Source organism: Caenorhabditis remanei, chromosome V, assembly GCF_010183535.1.
Source record: "Caenorhabditis remanei strain PX506 chromosome V, whole genome shotgun sequence".
Classification (NCBI taxonomy): Eukaryota; Metazoa; Nematoda; class Chromadorea; order Rhabditida; family Rhabditidae; genus Caenorhabditis; species Caenorhabditis remanei.
Genome location: NC_071332.1, coordinates 18905762 through 18924369, shown reverse-complemented (window position 1 = coordinate 18924369; position 18608 = coordinate 18905762). Strand labels below are relative to the sequence as shown.

Below are 18608 nucleotides of genomic sequence, written 5' to 3'. Positions count from 1 at the left end.
TTAAAAATCTTTAGATGCAAGACATGTTATGCCATCCATCGTCGAGAAGAATATGCAAAAGACCAACATGTCTGTTTCCAACCAGACTTTTGTAACGTTTGTATGGAAAAGGTGTCTGGATATCATGATTGTGTGCATGCCGCCCCAACACTAGCCTCAAGAAAACGTGCCCTGGAACGACAATCAAAGTGGACTATTGTCATTTATGACATTGAGACAATTGTTGTAAAAAGTGGAGAGTATAGAGGTGAGTTGATATCATCAAATGACAAAAAAATGCTTTTTTTTTACAGGAACAGACAACTTTGGAGTGAAACACGAACCTAATCTCATTTGTTATAAACTGGTTTGCGAAACGTGTAAAGGAGGCGAATGCGAAAGATGCGGGAAAATAGAGACGATATCGTACAAGGACAAGGAAAGTGGGTCGGTCATTGAAAGATTTGCATCATTCCTAAAAGAAGATCCAAGACTTGTGAATGCATATGTCATTGCTCATAATGGTGGCCGGTAAGTTCCTCTCCAATAATTTCTAAACAAGTTTCCCCTCCTTTCAGCTATGATCACGTATTCACATTGGAGGAAATGATGAGAAAGGATCCGTATGAGCCCGATTTCACAATGACTGGTTCGGCATTCATCTCTGCAAATGTAAAGCTGTCAAAGAAGAACACACTTCACTTTCGCGACTCTGTACGTTACATGGCAATGAAATTGGATCAACTCCCCAGTGCCTTTGGTCTTCCAACAAAATCAAAAGGCCACTTTCCATATCTGTTCAACCATCCCGACAATTATGGAACAATATTACCAACTCTTCCTCCAATCGACTACTATGAACCGAAACTTATGGGCGTGAAGGCGAGGGCAGAGTTTGAAGAATGGTATGAGAGTGCAAAGGAACATCCGTTTGATTTTGACCAAGAAATTGTCGACTATTGCAAAAACGATGTGAAAATTCTGACGGAGGCGGTTGTGAATTTTATAAAGGTGTGTCTTTTTTTTGTCAAATTGACCCCTTTTTATTTCTAGTTGTGCGAACCCCACTGTAATGGCTGGAATCCCATCATCCAGAGTCCGACGCTCGCTTCGTACATTTTGTTTGTGTTAAAATACCAGCATATCAAGACGGGAGACATTGGATACATCCCCGAAAACGGTTGGCCAGGCCGAAACAATTCAAAGTATGCCCTCAAGTATTTGCTATGGCTAGAACACGAGACCCCTGGGCTGGAACTTGTTCATAAGCTTCGAAAAGATGGAGAGCATTATGTAGAGTGTGGTGGACCCGGATTTTTTGTCGATGGATTCGATCCCAAAACTCTAGATGTCTACGAGGTTCACGGATGCATGTGGCATGGCTGTCCAAAATGTTACCTCGATCGAGAAGCCAAATGCCCACGAAACAAAAATGTCACATTCGAGCAATTGTGGCACAAAACAGTGGAAAGGGAACAGGTTATTCGAGAGGCCGGCTACAATCTTCATACAATTTGGGAATGTGAAATCAAAGAAATGCTTCAGAAAAATGGAAAAATGGCAAAATTCTTCAAAAATGCAAGTTTTTTCACTCATGTATTAGAGATTAATAATTTTTTTCAGTGCAGCTACACAGCTCGCCTCAATCCAAGAATGGGAATGAATGGAGGAAGGACTCAACAGTTTCAAAGTTTGGTCACTGCAAATGATGAATTTTCAATCGAATTTCTCGATTTTTGCTCACTCTACCCCTATATCAACATCAAGGGCACCGTCTACCCACGCGGAGCGCCTCGTCGAATTACGGAAAATTTCGCACCAACTGATGAACCAATCCCTTATAATGGTCTCGTCTATTGTGATTTGCTGCCACCTCCACAATGCCCAATACCCATCGCTCCGGTTCGAACCGACTCGAAACTCTTATTCCCATTGTGTAAGTCTTGTGCCTTCTCAAAACAAAGCGGCCCGTGTACACATACCAAAATATCAGAGAGATATTTTACTGGTGTGTGGTGCACCGATGAGCTAAAATTGGCCCAACAAGAGGGATACCAAATTTTGAAATATCACGAGGCCTGGCATTGGGAACCCGAAGCATGGTTCCGTGGAGGATTCTTTGAGAGCTTTATGAAACCACTCCTCAAGATGAAACACGAAGCTTCTGGATGGCCACGAGCGGACATGACTCTACAGGAAAAACTCGATTATGCTCAAGACATTTTCGACAAGGACGGTGTATGGATAGAGCTGGACAAGGTCGAACATAACCCCGGACTCCGCAGTTTTGCAAAGCTCTTTTTGAATAGTGTTTGGGGAAAATTTGCTCAAAATCCACTCAAAACCGAAACACGCCTCATTCCAATTTCAAAAGCGGTCGAAATTTGGGAATTTTTCGAAGAACCAGGCTATGAACCAAAATGTTTCAAAGAGTGGGGAGAGCATCATGTGCTGGTGGCGCGGCGCCCTCTAAAGGAGAATGTGAAGACTGCAAAGTTTACGAGTATCGTGTATGGAGCCCTCACAACATCGGCAGCACGAATCAAATTGTTCAAGGCAATGCAACTGGTCGGAGCCGAGAATTTGATTTATTGTGGTAAGTATTTCGCCAAAATTGACTCTTCTCAAGCAATTTTTTCAGATACCGACTCTATAATCTTCAAACAAAAGCGAGGAACAGATCCACTAAAGTCTCTAAAAGGGGACGCACTTGGACAGTTGACTAGTGAGGTGCCATCCGGATGGAAAATTGAAGAGATTGTTGCAATGGCACCAAAAGTCTATGCGCTGAAAATGGTGGACGCTCAAGGCAATCATCGATATGTGACAAAGGCCAAAGGAATCACGCTAAACTCTGAGACTATGGATAAGATCAATTTTGAGACAATGCGAAAAATGGTGAGGATTTATACCTAATCTATTTGTAATTTTGACGAAATTTAGGTCACTGCAAAGCTGGATGGTGTTGGCAATCAGGAAACAATTGTGCGAAGGATGCGAATGAAGAGAGGCTCAAACATTTTGGATGGGCTTCGAACCGTCATAGAGCCAAAAAGAGTGCGCCCAATGATGGACAAAGGTCATTTTGATGAGACTGGAGTGTTAAAACCATTTGGAACTCGATGTGAAAATGTTGAATTTGATAATGATTACATGTTTTGAAAAAACGGGTCTTATTTCTAGTTTATTTGTTTTTACAATAAATTATAATGTTAATAGTCCATTCGCATCTATCCAAGAATCAAATTCAGGTCCATATCCTTCCCAGCGAACAAGATGTTGAGTCTTTCCACGCACAGTTCGAGTTTTTAGAATTTGCTCAATTCTATAGTTTCCGTCTGGATCATATGTGCACTTTGTCAATTCTCGAGTGTAGAAAATACCAACAACCTTTTCTCCATTAGTATCGACAATTCTATAGGTTACAGGTCTTCCAGCAATCACTTCACTAATAACATAGACTTCTGTCGTCCATCCTTGCTCGTACCCCTTGTCAAAATGTCCTCTCTTTGAAGCGATACGTACATGATCACCCTTAGTGAATTTGATTTTGGCAGTTTCTGGTTTTGGAAATGGCACACTAAAATCTCCATGTTGCACATCTACTGGCTTCATCCCAATTCCTCGATTTATAGAGTTGTTTATTCCCGTCACGACCTTTTGCAAAACGTCAATATACTTGTGTCCATATTTTTGAGTCATGTACTTTGCCAAACGAGTTTTCAGAGTCCGATTTGCGCGCTCCACGACCGCACACTTTATTTCACTTTTAGGAGATGCCAAATTGACATGATTTTTCTTGAGCCAAGCACTCACATTTGAATTGTAAAATTCTTTTCCGTCGTCACTATAAATCGTTATTGGCGTATCGACAAAGTCTTTGAAAATTGATTCAAGGGCATCGGCCACCTCTTCGCCTATCTTTGACTTTAGGGGTCTCACAAAAAGCTTTCGCGAGTACAAATCGACGAGAACAAGCAAAAACACTACACCATCATTGTGTTTTTTATATTTTGACACGTCGGCCAAGTCCATTTGAAAATCAGTGTACAATCCCGAAGCTAGAGTCTTTAATCGGGGAAACCGCGACTGATTTGGACGATGGAGTGTAAAAGATTCGAGATCTTCCAAAACCTTCTCAACTTGGTCATATTTGAGAGTTTTAAAACGAGGTTTCAGATATTTGTGAACATTTGAAACACTAGTGAATGCACACGGATGTTTTTCGTTTGTATACGCATCTTTTATTGCCTTTTCCATTTACAAAACAAGAGAAATAATAGTAGAGATAATCACATACACACTTTATATAGGTTTTAAAATTTCCAGAGCCTGCAATAAATTCGGGAACCAGGAGGAGCCGCACCCGAGCCTCGAATAACACGACGTTTGGAAGGAGGTTCCGTGCTGGTGGAATCGGGTATCGTAGAGTCTAATTTACGTTTTCGTGCATTCATAACACCTCGCTTTTTCTTTGGCACCCTTCTCTTCTTTTCCAATTTCATGTACTTTTTTTTTGGCTCACCACGGACGCGTCCACTTACAAGTTTTCGTTTCAAATTTGTAGGTACAGTCTCCTCTTCTTTCGCACGCTGTAGATCTTCTTCTTTCAAACGCTCAGGATCGTTTGTCACATGGTCAGGTTCCTTCTTTATTTTTTGCCAAATGGTTCCATTGTCTTTGATTTCGCGTTTTTTGGACTTTTGGGGTAGGTGAATATTGCTTCTATTGTTAGCCTCACGTCTTGATGTGGATTTTTCGTCTTGACGTTTCGGGTATTTTTTAATCTTACGTCTAACAATAGGTTTAATAAAAGTCTCAGTCTTAACTGTAGGTTTGCCCTCTTCATACTTGATCTCGCTCTTCACATGTTTGAAGTCTTCTGACTTAATCTCCTTCTTGACCGGTTTGACGTCTTCTGACTTAATCTCCTTCTTGATTATACGGTAGTCCTCCCCTTTATGCTCCACCCCCCTTTTCTTGGGGTTCATGCCTCCATTTTCTTTCTTTACTCCATTCTTCTTCTTATTCTTCTTCCTCGCCGATGCCGAGACTTTTACGTTCTCATTTTTTAAACCATTTATCGATGAAATATCCCACTTTCCTCGTTTCCTTCCCTCTTCTGGACCATCATCTTCAGCCTTTCTCTTCACTCCTCTATTTGGTGTTTGTTGTGAAATACGTCTTTTCTTCATGGGAGCCTTGTAGGGTACATAACGATAGTCGGGAAAGCCACGATAGTTGTGCATTGGTCCAACATTACGTGAATCTGACACTGTTTGAGCAATTTTCGGAGGCTGTGGGGTGTCTTGAACGACTTTTGTTGGCAAGATTTCCTTCTTTACGGGAACTGTAGTCGTATACGGCAAAAATTTTTCATCCTTTAGTTCCTTTTTGAGTGCTTTTGGTTTAATCTCATGTTGCATATACTCGCCAAACGTTTCCTCGATAGTAGGCTCTGTCTTTGTTGAATCCACTTCTTCTTCTTCCTTTTTCACAACCTCTTGCTCCATTCCTTCTTCCCTTTTCACCTCATCCTTCATGTTTTCATTTACTGTAGTTAGTGCAGAGTGTAGATTATAGTTTTCGCGTACAATTGACATCATTTCGTCGTTGACAATAGGCATATCACTATGATTACGTATACGGTAAAGCATGTCTTGATAGAATCGGCATTTTGTGCTGTCATCCAGGCTAGTGTCCGATAGGATAGTTTCTAAGAACCGCTTCGCAGACTCTAGGGCGAATCCGTTTTCATAAGGAATAACATGATACTTGCGTATCAACTTCATTAGTGTAGCTTTGCAGCGACGAGTGAGGGAATAATGAAAGAAGACAATTGAGTTTTCGATAGCTTAAATAGTATTTTTCGTGCACTCTCAATATTGTTTGTCCTCGAAAGTTGCACCAAAGTGGAGTGAATTGGGCGCAAATTGTTGACCTCCTTCGTACTTAGTGGAATATTTTTGGAATTTAGCATATTGAAAACAATCTCAACTAGAATATTGATTTGCTTTGATGTTGCCGTTCGTATAGCAGCGCGATTCTGTTTCATGACTTTATTCAAAAAATCAGTGTGAATGATTAACTGAGCCGCCATGATTGAAATGATTACACATTTGATACACGTTTATATAGGCACTCTAGATTAGCTCCTTGTCTATCGAGTTCGTCAATCCTTACCCCTCGTAAAATTTCCTCGATATAATATAATGGAAAAAACTCTAGACCTATTGCATACGCCTTCCTTTTCCAGAACGTAAAACGAAATCGAAAAAAATGAGTTACATTCCAAAATGTGGAATTGATAGGCAAGTTGCCCTGAGGGGACTGTTGAGAAAAAGACTGCCTAGAGGAGCCACTTATTCTTTGGGTGCCCTCGTTGATCTCATAATCTACGCGTGCCAATATGGTGTCAAAATACGCATTGGAGAAGACATCTTTGGACTACTCCGAGCTCATAGTGTTCGTCTCGGGCTAGAGGGGTCGTTGTATAGGGTTGTGGAGACCTTGTTAACGTCCAATGCGACTGGAGCATACAATACACTATGTGGAGAACGACACCTGCTAGATAGAAATTATGATTATGAGGAATTTCTTGGTCGGGATATTCAAATCAACGTTATCGAAGATTTTGATGGGATGATGCGTGCGATTAGGAGAGATTTGAAGCGCCCATCTCCGTGGCCAGTATACTTCGACACGGAATGCTGGTACGCTGACCTCGACCACGGATCAAAAATTGCATTGATCACCACTTTCGATGTACAGAGCCGCACTGTGAATTTATTCAGAACGTTGATGCTAAATAAAAATGAATTCGATGCCATTCGAGATGAGCTAAATCATCTCAGGAGAAAAATGGTTACATTTGGAGAGGAGAAATCATTCCTCTATCCTGAATGCAACAAGGGAGACATCCAGCCACACACCTCTCCGTCTCTCAAAGATCACTTATTCGAAGCGATTGGCATGCGTATTCATAAAACGGAGACTATGAGTAACTGGGGAGTTCTCAATCTGCGGCGGGACCAAATATGGTACGCCGCCATGGACTCTCTGTGTCTTCACTACCTAAATGTCGGCGAGAGAGTTGAGTGGAGAAATGGTAATTTCATATAATAATAAGTTTCCATGAATATAGAGTTTTTTCAGAGCGACCACATGCCAACATCAGAATCCCACGTTTCTACAATTTTGACTTTTGATCCTCTCCTCCGCGTCTCCATCGAACTCACTTCACCACATTACAAAGAGTGAGTTTTTTTATCCCGATTTAACTCATAAATTCTATTTTTCCCCTTTTTTTTTCAGACTCCTCTACAGCAGCCTTCTCCACATCCTCCATAATTCAACTCCTCCACACTCACATTTTCTGATCATTTTCATTAATACCCCTCATTTTATTACCTTTTCAATCTCCCTCTTTTTTTTTGTATTTTCTGATCATTTTCATTAATACCCCTCATTTTTTATTCCCTTTTCAATCTCCTTTTTTTGTATTTTCTGATCATTTTCATTAATACCCCTCATTTTTTATTCCCTTTTCAATCTCCCTTTTTTTTGTATTTTCTGATCATTTTCATTAATACCCCTCATTTTTTATTCCCTTTTCAATCTCCCTTTTTTTGTATTTTCTGATCATTTTCATTAATACCCCTCATTTTTTATTCCCTTTTCAATCTCCCTTTTTTTTGTATTTTCCAATACTCGACACAATTTATGCCTTTTTTCAATATTATTTTTTATAAATAAATAACTGGGTGGTGAACATCTTTTTCCATTTAGGTGCTTTTGAATTCTTGTGGTGGCTGGGGGACTCGAAAGCAAATGCGCTCCGCGGTAGACTCGGCCACTCGCCTCGGCCATGTACACACACACATTGAGAAAAAAGGGAGGGAAGACACATTTGAATTCTGGTGGTGGCTGGGGGACTCGAATTAAATTACGTCCTCGGCCATCTACACACAGAGGGAAAAAGGGGGAAGGGAGACTCTTCTCATTCGGGTCGTGGCTGGGGGACTCGAATGCAAACGCGCTCCACTGTAGACTCGGCCATTGGACTCGGCCATGGAGAGTAGTTGTGAAATCCGAGACTTGTTGGGAATAAAACTGGTGAAATTGACAAGATTTTATTAAAATCAAACATTTTTAGTGAAAATACACAATTGAAACTAAATTTTATACAGGTACATGCGCTATAGGATAAGACATTGTGAAATTTGAAAGGATTCGCATGCTTGAGTGTGCCAAGGGATCATTGTTTATTAGCATTGCTTGATAGGGTTCTGACATTATATCTTGATATGCTTCGAAGGCTCCACGCCATTTCTGACCAAATTGTTGTACAAGTAAGTTTTTGATTTGTGCCGCATCAGAAAGGTTTCGCATTAAAATCAAATATGTACTATTGTTTCGAGTGGTGGGTGGTAGTGCAAATGCAGATTGTACCAAATTAAAGATTGCACAATTCATGTGGTGAGCATACAAACAAAACAGGTCATTCAATAGGTGCATTGATTTCTTGTCCCTGGCGAAAAAATTCATCAAGTCATCACATACAACAATGTTTCTCTCGTCCTTGTGTCTTTTTAGTAGCTCAATGTCTGGTATTCCTTCAATTGCTCGAAGATTTGGTAAATATCTTGGGATTCCAGGAGTGTCAACACCATAAAACCAAAAAATGTTGTCAATTGGTTCTTCAAATGTACGGCTCGAATTTTCAATAATACTACGTAATAGAGTAGTTTTGCCAGATTGCGTAGCACCGATAATTGTAGTTTGTGAGGGGAAGCGAAAGCGAAAGCCAGGAGTTAGGCGCGTTGTCTGACCAAATGATGTAGACATGGGCATAGAATTAGTGTTATTGTAACACAAAAGAAGATATTTATAGTGAGAGTTGACGGACAAGTGTCGGCTTCTTTTCCAAGTTCAGACCACCAGCACCACGAAGTTGAGCTATTTGCTGTCCACATGTTTCCATAATCAGTGTGGATAATGAGCCGATTAAGAAATAGACGAGGCAATATATACTAGTTTCTAGGGGTTGTGGAGTTTCGTTTGGTGCAGCAAAAATTGGTAATCTACTATATGAAGCAGGATCGACTTGGCCCAGAATTGTTCCATTGAATAGAATGGTGCCATTTGAATGAAGAGTTGTCAAAAGACCAGAAACTACATTAAAATCTCGAATTTCCTTTACATTATTCCAAACTGGAACGCTCTTTTCATTCATATGGGGTTGAAGGCGTACAATTTGATCATGAGCATATACATAAATGTGCTTCATTACATGATCGAAAGCAAAATGTTCTGAAACTTGAGCGACGACATGAATATGCTTGTTTTCCACACGATAAAGGCGGCCTTGGCATTGCATCAGCATATCATTTGGGGCAATAATTTCACAGACACATGCACGGTTTGAAACGTGTAGATTCAAGTCGGTATCCATTAGCATATCTTCAAATTCCCAAAAGGCGGTCATTATGGGTTGACCCTCGGGGTCGTAGCCTTGAAAATGAGCACGCATGTTAGTCTCGAGGGGTATATTTTGCAAATTATAAGGTTGGGCAGGCATGGTCTTTGTGAAAATCTTCACACTCGCAGTCATTGGTATGAGAAGGGTGAGGAAGAAGGGTGTCATTTTTCGGTAAAGTAATGAGAGAGAGATTTCAAAAACACGAGTCCTTTTATAGGAGGAAAATGGTATAAAAGGAGTCGAGTTTTCCCCTCCATTTCATAGATTGTGTCATGACTGATTTTTATTTGACACTCCCTTCGTCTGTAAAAAATCCCCAGTTTGAAAACACATCTTCTCGATATGTTACTCATCTTCCTGAAGTTTTGCATTTGGAACGAGACAAATATGTGGTTGCGGCAACTGATGTGATTTATCCATATTCTTTTGTGAATGTCGGACGTCCTCTGAGTTATTGGATTCATATGAAGAATGGTCCCCCTCTACATGTCACTTTTCCCGCTGCACAATACTCTGCATTGGATCAGATTATTGATTCGTTGAATTATGAGCCGCCTCGTCGCCGAAAGAATAGACTAAAAAGAAGGGCACCTCTGAATCCAGACGATATCGATATTGTTAGTACGATTGAATGGTCAAAGCCTCACAAACGGGCTAAACGAGAAACCGACAGTGATCGTGAGGAGAGACTGAGACAAGAATATATTGATGAGAATATAGCTGCTTTTAAAGCGGCACAAGATGCTGATGAACAAGAGGCTAAAGACATTCAGGCTGAAATTGATGAAAATATTGATGCTGAACGAAAAGCAAGGGAGGAGGAGGAGAGAGAAGAAAAGTTGAGACGGGATGAGATTGCCAAGATTAAAGAGGGGCAGGAGGTGGCGGAACAGGAAGAGGCAGAATTTGAAAGGGAAGAAGAAGAAAGAGATGCAGCATATATTGCGGAAAATGAGAAAGCATTCCAAGATGCTGCTGCCGGTCAAGATGATGGAGATTCGCCGAAAACTGAGGGTCAAGGAGTGGAAAATGATAATGAAAGTGATGAAGAGGAAGAAATTAGTGAAGGAGATGCAGCATATATTGCGGAAAATGAGAAGGCATTCCAAGATGCTGCTACTGGTCAAGATGATGGAGATTCATCAAAAAATGAGACAGAAAATGCTGAAGAGGAAGAAGTTAGTGAAGGAGATGCAGCATACATTGCTGAAAATGAGAAGGCATTCCAAGATGCTGCTACTGGTCAAGAAGATGAAGATTCACCAAAAAATGAAGCTCAAGAGGTGAAAAGTGATGGAAAAGATGATGAAGAATCAGTCGTTGGCCAAAATGTCGGAGATTCGCCAAAAAATGAGGCTCAGGAAGTGAAAAAGGATAATGAAAGTGTTGAAGAGGAAGAAATTAGTGAAGGAGATGCAGCATATATTGCGGAAAATGAGAAGGCATTCCAAGATGCTGCTACTGGTCAAGAAGATGGAGATTCACCAAAAAATGAAGCCCAGGAAGTGGAAAAGGATAATGAAAGTGTTGAAGAGGAAGAAATTAGTGAAGGAGATGCAGCATATATTGCAGAGAATGAGAAAGCATTCCAAAATGCTGCTACCGGTCAAGATGATGGAGATTCATCAAAAAATGAGACAGAAAGTGTTGCAGAGGAAGTAGTTAGTGAAGGAGATGCAGCATATATTGCGGAAAATGAGAAAGCATTCCAAGATGCTGCTACCGGTCAAGATGATGGAGATTTGTCAAAAAATGAGACTGAAAATGATGAAGAGAAAGTAGTTAGTGAAGGAGATGCAGCATATATTGCGGAAAATGAGAAAGCACATCAAAATGCCCTAGATGCCATAAAGGAGGACCTCGAAAGCGCAGAAAGGGATGAACAAGAAATGATTGAGACAAATGAGAAGATGATGAGTGATGCAAAAACGATTGCAAATTTGATGGATGAGTATTATGTGGCGGCGGCAAGGGTTGCGATCAAGTCAACGGATGAGACGACATATAACTTTGAAAAGCAAAAGTTTGAAATGATTCGAAAAAGGATGCCCACCACAGACATTAGGAACGCAAACGAGTTTTTGTATTTCATGGAAAGGGATGGACGTATACACATTGATTTTCTTGACCCTGATATAATGTTTATAGAATTTGAAACTGCTTGCGCCTACTTTTTGGGCTTTCATGACCCTATTGTACGTAAATCTGGTGTGGCGCCCAGTAAAGTTGATCTTTTTGGAAACGTTAGCACAATTTATCTATACTGTGACATTGTAGATCCTGTTATTGTCGGAGACCAAAAGAATCAGCTTTTATCTGTTATTCCATGTAGAGGAAAATATGGTGAAATGATACATCACACTATACCTCACCCCCGATATTTGCCCATTATGAACAACACTATAGATAGTATTCGCGTTGAAATGTTATCTGAATTTGCCGAACCAATTCAATTCAATTGGGGTAGCACTATTGTTGTATTGCACTTTAAAAAGATTAAATAAACACTTTTTATTATCAATCTTAGTATTCATCAGATTCGTCATCAGTGTCAATGAAAATTTTGTCATTTTCTAGCGAATCGTCGTCGTCGTCGTCGCCCTTTTTTTTGTCCTTTTCCTTCTTTTCACACTCTGTGCAGCTCCAAGTGTTTGAAAAATCATCGTTGGTGCATCTCTCTCGGTTGATGCGCCAATTTTTTCTCAACTGTAAAAAACGAGTAATGTGTATGTAAATGTACTTCATCTTACCAAAGCAAATGTCCCAGGATAAATCACCTCGACGAGACGTTCCCATTCGTAAATAACAGCCTCTTTAGTTGGGCGGAATAGAGAGCATGATTGTTGGCTTGGATGGCAAGTATCCACGTGAAAGACGCACGCACTAAGCGAGCTAAAATGAATGAGACAGACTGGACATGTTTTCACTCGGACTTGTGGAACATGGGAATTGATTGCATAAAATGTATCCTCGGAAATTTCTGGGTCTGGAGGTGGTACTCCGTAATGAACAATGTTAACGTGTTGTCCCTTGGTGAATGGATCAGCAAAGTGTGTAGCACATTCACGACAATATGCGTTGAAAGACATTTTTGAGAGAGCAAGACAAGGGGTCACCGTTCGGTACGACGAAAAAAAATAGGAATGAGAGGGAAATTAGAAATTGTATGTATCTTTTAGGAAGCGCCGGACGAATTCATCATCGTTATTTATAGTCTCGAAAATGTTGCATAATGTTTCAAAACTGTATCCTCGTGCCATCATAGCTTGTATAAAGATGCAATAGCCTCCACATGTGACCTGATTCTGTTTCTGCTGACTGTTTTTGTTGCAGTAGACTTGTTTGAATCGTGATAGAAATTTGAGAATATGTGAGTTTGGCTTCTCCCCCAGTGAACAAAAAAAGTTACAAGAGTCCTTTTCGATAAAAATACTTTGCCAATGACGTCCGGGTTTGTTGAGAGGATCGGTATTCACAATCAATCCGTACCGCTTCTTTCTACACTTTGGCAACGAATTGAGCTCATCTGCACTGTAGACACCAATAAACGTACGTTTTGAAAATGCATCTTCTGTCAAAATACGCGAAATGTCGTCAGAGAACATGGCTATAAATAGACGTAACGATTCACATCTGCACTCTAAACGTTTTTATAATGGCTCCTGTACTGGTTGACCTCTCGAAAATTGACTATTATAGTCTATTGCGAAGACATGTGCCAGGAAATGGACATTTTATGGGAATGCGCCATCAGAGGGGTGAAGGCCAGCGTGGTGCAGGACTAGGTGGAATACTTGGAGTAGCACTAAGTCTTTTGCCAAAACTGATCAATTCGAGTGCTGGTCAACATCTTGTTAGTGCTGGGAAGGAACTGACAGCAGAGTTGGCACAAGGAAAGGATTTCAAGTCTAGTTTGAAAAGTGTGGCAGCTCAAAAAATGCGTCAATTGACTGGGGCTGGAAAAAGGCGGAGAGGAGGTGGTGGAGCTTCAAAAAGCATAAAAGGAAACAGTGTAACCGTTTTGAAACCTCATTTTGTCTCAAAAAACAGTCGTCGAACCAATTTTCTCTCGCCATGATTAGCCGTATGGATCCAAAGTCTCGCGACACTATTGTCGACGCGTTGGACTTTACAACTATGCCTGGTACCCAAACATGTATACAAAATTCAAGATGGACGGTGGTGAACTTGAAAAATGCGTTTCAACCAGAAGGTCCCTGGGAATTTGTATTGACAAACAATTCGCGGTCCTATCTAGACTTGAGAAGAACATATCTTGTTTATACGTTTGAAATCACCGATACGGCTGGTAATGCTGTTGAAATGCCCAGTCCTGTAACAGACACCACTCTACTTTATGCCCCAATCAACAATATAGCCCATTCAATTGTGAAGAATTTTACTGTACACTTGAATTCACAACAAGTCTATCACAACCCATCAAACTATGCCTACAAGGCGTATTTTGAAAATTTGCTAATGTATGGACGCGAAATCAAAGATTCCACTCTTACGGCTGCTGGTTTCTATTTTGACGATGAGATTGACTCGAGTACGAGCCCCGGCTTTTTGAAAAGATGTGGAACTGGAAAAGCACAAGTGGCTGCACACGTTTCGGCAGATTTGTTTAATCAGGAGCGGTGTTTGCTGAATGCATGTACTCTAAAATTGACGGCATATCCAAACAGTAGTGAATTTCTGATTGAGTCGTTTAATCGCAAGAAACAATTGTTCAAGTTTAAAATACACGATGTCTACGCGCTTGTTCACGAGTATGACCTCACTGATGGACTTGCTAATGCTCTTGAAACTTCTATTCGTGAGCACAAAATAATACAATACCCAATGATCTCCTCGGAAGTTCGAACCTTTTACATTGAGCCAAACCGTTATGATGCGCCAGCAAACACATTGTTTACTAGCAAGATGCCCCGTCGTATTTTCTTGGGTCTTGTTTCTGCGGAAGCGTTTAATGGTTCTTTCGACACGTCACCATTTAATTTCAAGCCGTATGGTGTCACTGATGTACACATTGACTATTGTGGATTGACACTTCCCGGTCGCCCAATGAATTTGGACTTTGTGGGAAATAAGTTTGTCGAGGCGTATATTCAACTCCAGGAGACTCTAGGACACTCTCGAAGCAATGTCAGTTGCAATTCGATAGACATGGACATGTTTAGATCCAGAGGATTCACAATTTTTGGATTTGAATTGAGCCCTGTCGCCCTCGATAATTCGCTTTTCGAGCTGGTTCGTCAAACCAATGTTAGTGTTCGGCTCAACTTTAAAGATTTGACTCCGTCTGGTGGATTGGTGTGTGTTGTGTATGCAGAGTTTGATCAAATTCTCAATGTTGATGAATTGCGAAATTCCCTAATGGACACTATTATTTGATTTTTTGACGACTATTCGAGTACGCATAATTGAATTATTATTACAACAGTCGGAGGGACGCGCAGTTGATTTTAATAGGATTAACTCTCAAGTGTCCCTTCTTTCGCCATCGTCCCCTCCTTTCTTCGTCATTCTTGTCGTTTTCTTCTCCAGAAGCATGCCCAAAATTCAAAACGCTCTCAAGCCAAAAATGTCCCAAACTGTCCCATTCAAACCTATACAACAAGGAACATGGAAGGAAAATCATCAGGTATGTATTTTTTTAAAGTATGATTTAGTTTTTAACCTAGTAGGTCCTTTTCGAAATTAGTAATCGTTTTTGTTTTTAGAAGTTCATGACTGAAACTGCAAAATTAGGATTGTTTTTTCAATTTAGTATTCATTTTTTAAATCTAGTATTCCTTTTGCATAATTAAAAAAATACATTAGTGAAAATTGAAATTTCTTTTTTCAAATTATTTTACGTAATTTTAGATGAACATGAGCGAAAAATAGTATTCCTTTTTTTTTAGAAGTACATGACTGAAAAGGCAAAAGGTGTGACCATGCCAACCGATGAGGCTGCGCAATTGAAACCACTCTTCATGTTCGATGATCCAACTTTTGTGCTCCAAATGTGTTTCACGTGTAGAAAATTGAATCGCAACATTGATGTCGTGCAAGTCAATGAGGAATACCAACAATTCCGTGAGTTGCTTCTTGTATCGCTTATTTGTTTAGCCAATTTTGGGAAATTTCAGCTCTCTCGCTGTGCAAAATTTGCTGTGCCAACTTCAACATTCAACGGCGCAACAAGTTTTTCAATCACGATCTTCTCGTCTTCAAGCGTGAAAATAATATTGAGGACTAAATGTTTCTAATAAACCCTTGTTAATTAAAAAATTGTTTTTTTGTTACTAAATGTGCTGAGCCACTTTGATTCCTACTAATCAAAATTTTCTTTCTTTCTAATTTTTGTTCAGGATGATCGAATTTTCAATCAATGGATGCATTGTTGGTTTTCACAATATGCACGACGTGAAGAATCTTTTGTTGAGAAATCGGGACATTGCGAATCGGTATCTACAGGATGTGCTTTCAAAACTTTTATGCGTGTGCGATTTAATCAACAAGTCTATCGAGGGGAAGAACATTGTGGATCGGGAGATGGTACAAGTATACAATCAATCATCATTAGAAATTGGAGATCTCTGCTTAGAAATTGCAAAATTGGAAGAGCATTTACTCAACATTTCAAAATTGGAAACAAAGTAGGGAATTCCATTATATTTTTGTGAATCAAAACTTTTTATTTTTCAGCTTTCGCACAATCCTGGATGGTGTACACGAGGTGGAAGTCGATCTTGGTCGTATGATGGTGGCTGCAGAAGGAGCACTTATTTGATTTTTTCAATAATAAATTGTTGTAAAATGATACATTGTAAAGACTGTATTTCAGATGCGCCAAAAAAGAGACTTTGCAGTTATAGAATACGCATGATGCGCAATCACTTACTAGAAACGCGTCAGCCTGTGCATTTGCGCATTACTCGTTTTTCCATTGCGAAATTGCTTCCCGCATAAGGGGGGTCCCGCAAAAGGGGGCGGAGCTTAGAGAGGGGGGGGGGGCGAGAGAGTGGAGGGTGCAGACAGTCAGAGAAAGGAGAGAGGGGACGCAGATAGTCAGAGAAAGGGGGAGCGGCGCCCATTCAAGTACTCAAGTGGGGAGCCGCGGCACTAATTGGATGCAGCTGTCCCATCCCGCTGAATCCAGCTTCTCTGCGTCTCTCTTTTTGACGAGAGAACGAGACGCAGACGACGGGGGTGTGTCCCGACAGGGTGGTATTTTGGTCAAAATATCAACCTAACACTACTGATGTGTCGATTGCACTGAATAATCCAAAATTGCGATTGGATGAGCTGACAGTCAGCTTTGACTCTCGTGATGAGGTGACTCAATTCAGATTGGAGGGCCTTCTGAAACAACTGAATCACCAAATACATGTCAAAACATTGACATTCCGTGCGGGATCCCCTGAATATCTTCTATCGATTCTTCCCTTTCTCAAACCGAAAGTGCTTGTGAATATTGAAATTTACGAAGGATTATCGGAAGAAGCAGCGGAAAAAGTCAGACAAGTCGCGAGTCTGGAGCAATGGAAGCAAGCGGAACAACTCACTGCTCACTATTGTTTCCATTACCTCCCATTAGAATGTCTCATGCATTTCAAACGTTTCTTGATCTTAAATCGAGATGTCACAGAGCAATTCTTGATAGATCTCAGAGATGTTAGTTATTTTCAGACAACGACTGATTATTTTCGAATGTTATGGATGTCAATTTATCAATTTCTTCATTACAGTTATTCTCCAAATCTATCAACTTCGAGGCGTGCACTGTCGAATCATTCGGTCTCGACAACTACCCGGAATACCTCGAACCGTTCTGTGAAAAAGTGGAATCTGAAGAAGAAGTCATCTACCGTTTCCAGATTCCTGACGATTCGAATAAGATACTGGAATTCAAAATACACAATTATGACTTCTACGACCAAATTGATATCGAGAAGAAGAATTTTTGATTTTTTGTTGTTTCTGTTGTTATTGTTATGAAATGTTGATTAAAATTGTTCATTTTCTTTGTTCCTTGAAGCGTTTGAAACGCTGTAATTATCTCAGTTATCTCATTCCCTTTCTTATAGATTTTCACAATATTCTCAGAAGCTTTCGAAACATGTCGACTACCTCTCCCTTCGAATTCTCCAATTTGCCCACCGATGCAATTGGGAAAATCATTGAGAAATGTGAATTGAAAGAGCAGTGAGTAACCCGAAAACCGCTGGGAACAAACAGAATTTATTCGAAATTTCAGATTGACTCTCCGAAAAGCATACTTGCAACGGGCCGGGCCGGGCCGGGCCGATTTGAGAATTTTCACCGGCCCGGCCCGGCCCGGCCCGGCCCGGCCCGGCCTGGCCCGGCCCGGGTCACAGTACAAAAATTTGAAAATTTTTTGATTTTTTCGCAAAAAAGTCGAATTTTCGACTATGTTTTTACATATCGATAAAACTCGAGTGTACATAGGATTTTTGACTATTTTTGATGAAAATTTCAAAAAATTTCGAAAAATTTTGTGAAAAAATTGTGCTCATTTTTTGAGTCCGGGCCGACCGGGCCGGGCCGGGCCGGCAACTTTCTCTACCGGCCGGGCCGGGCCGGGCCGGGCCGACGGGCCGAGCCGGGCCGGGCCGATATTTTGCAAGTCTGCCGAAAAGTGTCAAAAGACCTGCGTTCTCTTGTCGATAAACAGAAAATTGCATACAAATCGATCGAGATTGATCTGACAGATTCGTATATCTCTTGTTTTTATAACGACAAAAGAGTTGTGTATGCAAGCGAGAATTGGGATAAGTACATGCATAACGAAACCTCCGTCATCAGAAACGATGATTATGTGAAAATCGCTTTGAATGATTTGTCGATTGCACTGAACAATCCAAAATGGCGATTGGATAAATTGATCGTCAGCTATTACTCCAAAGATAGAATGAGACAATTCAGATTGAATAGCCTTCTGCAACATCTGAATCATCAAATACACGTCAAAAAAATTCATTCAAATCCAAGCGAATGTTCCGGAAGATATTCATAAGAATCTTCTATCGATTCTTCCCTGCTTGATACCGAAGGAACTCGTGAATATTGGAGTTTTCGTAGAAGACACTGACGATCGGGAACCGGAAGAAGCATTGAAAACAGTCAGGAAAATTGC

The 18608-nt window shown here is 40.5% G+C and overlaps 7 protein-coding genes across 7 annotated transcripts; 4 read left to right on the top strand and 3 right to left on the bottom strand.

Moving 5' to 3' along the window:
- Positions 1–4295: 4295 nt before the first annotated feature.
- GCK72_021160 (uncharacterized protein) lies at positions 4296–5771 on the bottom strand (the record flags this gene model as incomplete). Its single annotated transcript, XM_053734067.1, has 1 exon — positions 4296–5771. One exon carries the CDS (start codon positions 5769–5771, stop codon positions 4296–4298), a length of 1476 nt encoding a protein of 491 aa, XP_053582980.1.
- A 487-nt stretch (positions 5772–6258) lies between these two features.
- Positions 6259–7187, top strand: GCK72_021159 (uncharacterized protein; the record flags this gene model as incomplete). Its single annotated transcript, XM_053734066.1, has 2 exons — positions 6259–7087; positions 7135–7187. The coding sequence occupies 2 exons, from the start codon at positions 6259–6261 to the stop codon at positions 7185–7187; spliced, it is 882 nt and encodes a 293-aa protein (XP_053582979.1).
- A 1679-nt stretch (positions 7188–8866) lies between these two features.
- GCK72_021158 (uncharacterized protein) lies at positions 8867–9625 on the bottom strand (the record flags this gene model as incomplete). Its single annotated transcript, XM_053734065.1, has 1 exon — positions 8867–9625. One exon carries the CDS (start codon positions 9623–9625, stop codon positions 8867–8869), a length of 759 nt encoding a protein of 252 aa, XP_053582978.1.
- Positions 9626–11983: 2358 nt separating this feature from the next.
- Positions 11984–12549, bottom strand: GCK72_021157 (uncharacterized protein; the record flags this gene model as incomplete). The annotated part of the gene is made up of 2 exons (XM_053734064.1): positions 11984–12166; positions 12211–12549. 2 exons carry the CDS (start codon positions 12547–12549, stop codon positions 11984–11986), a joined length of 522 nt encoding a protein of 173 aa, XP_053582977.1.
- Positions 12550–13115: 566 nt separating this feature from the next.
- Positions 13116–13538, top strand: GCK72_021156 (uncharacterized protein; the record flags this gene model as incomplete). The annotated part of the gene is made up of 1 exon (XM_053734063.1): positions 13116–13538. One exon carries the CDS (start codon positions 13116–13118, stop codon positions 13536–13538), a length of 423 nt encoding a protein of 140 aa, XP_053582976.1.
- Positions 13539–15014: 1476 nt separating this feature from the next.
- Positions 15015–15707, top strand: GCK72_021155 (uncharacterized protein; the record flags this gene model as incomplete). Its single annotated transcript, XM_053734062.1, has 3 exons — positions 15015–15107; positions 15370–15544; positions 15598–15707. The coding sequence occupies 3 exons, from the start codon at positions 15015–15017 to the stop codon at positions 15705–15707; spliced, it is 378 nt and encodes a 125-aa protein (XP_053582975.1).
- Positions 15708–15820: 113 nt separating this feature from the next.
- On the top strand, positions 15821–16241 carry GCK72_021154 (uncharacterized protein; the record flags this gene model as incomplete). The annotated part of the gene is made up of 2 exons (XM_053734061.1): positions 15821–16107; positions 16157–16241. The coding sequence occupies 2 exons, from the start codon at positions 15821–15823 to the stop codon at positions 16239–16241; spliced, it is 372 nt and encodes a 123-aa protein (XP_053582974.1).
- Between the last annotated feature and the right edge of the window lie 2367 nt (positions 16242–18608).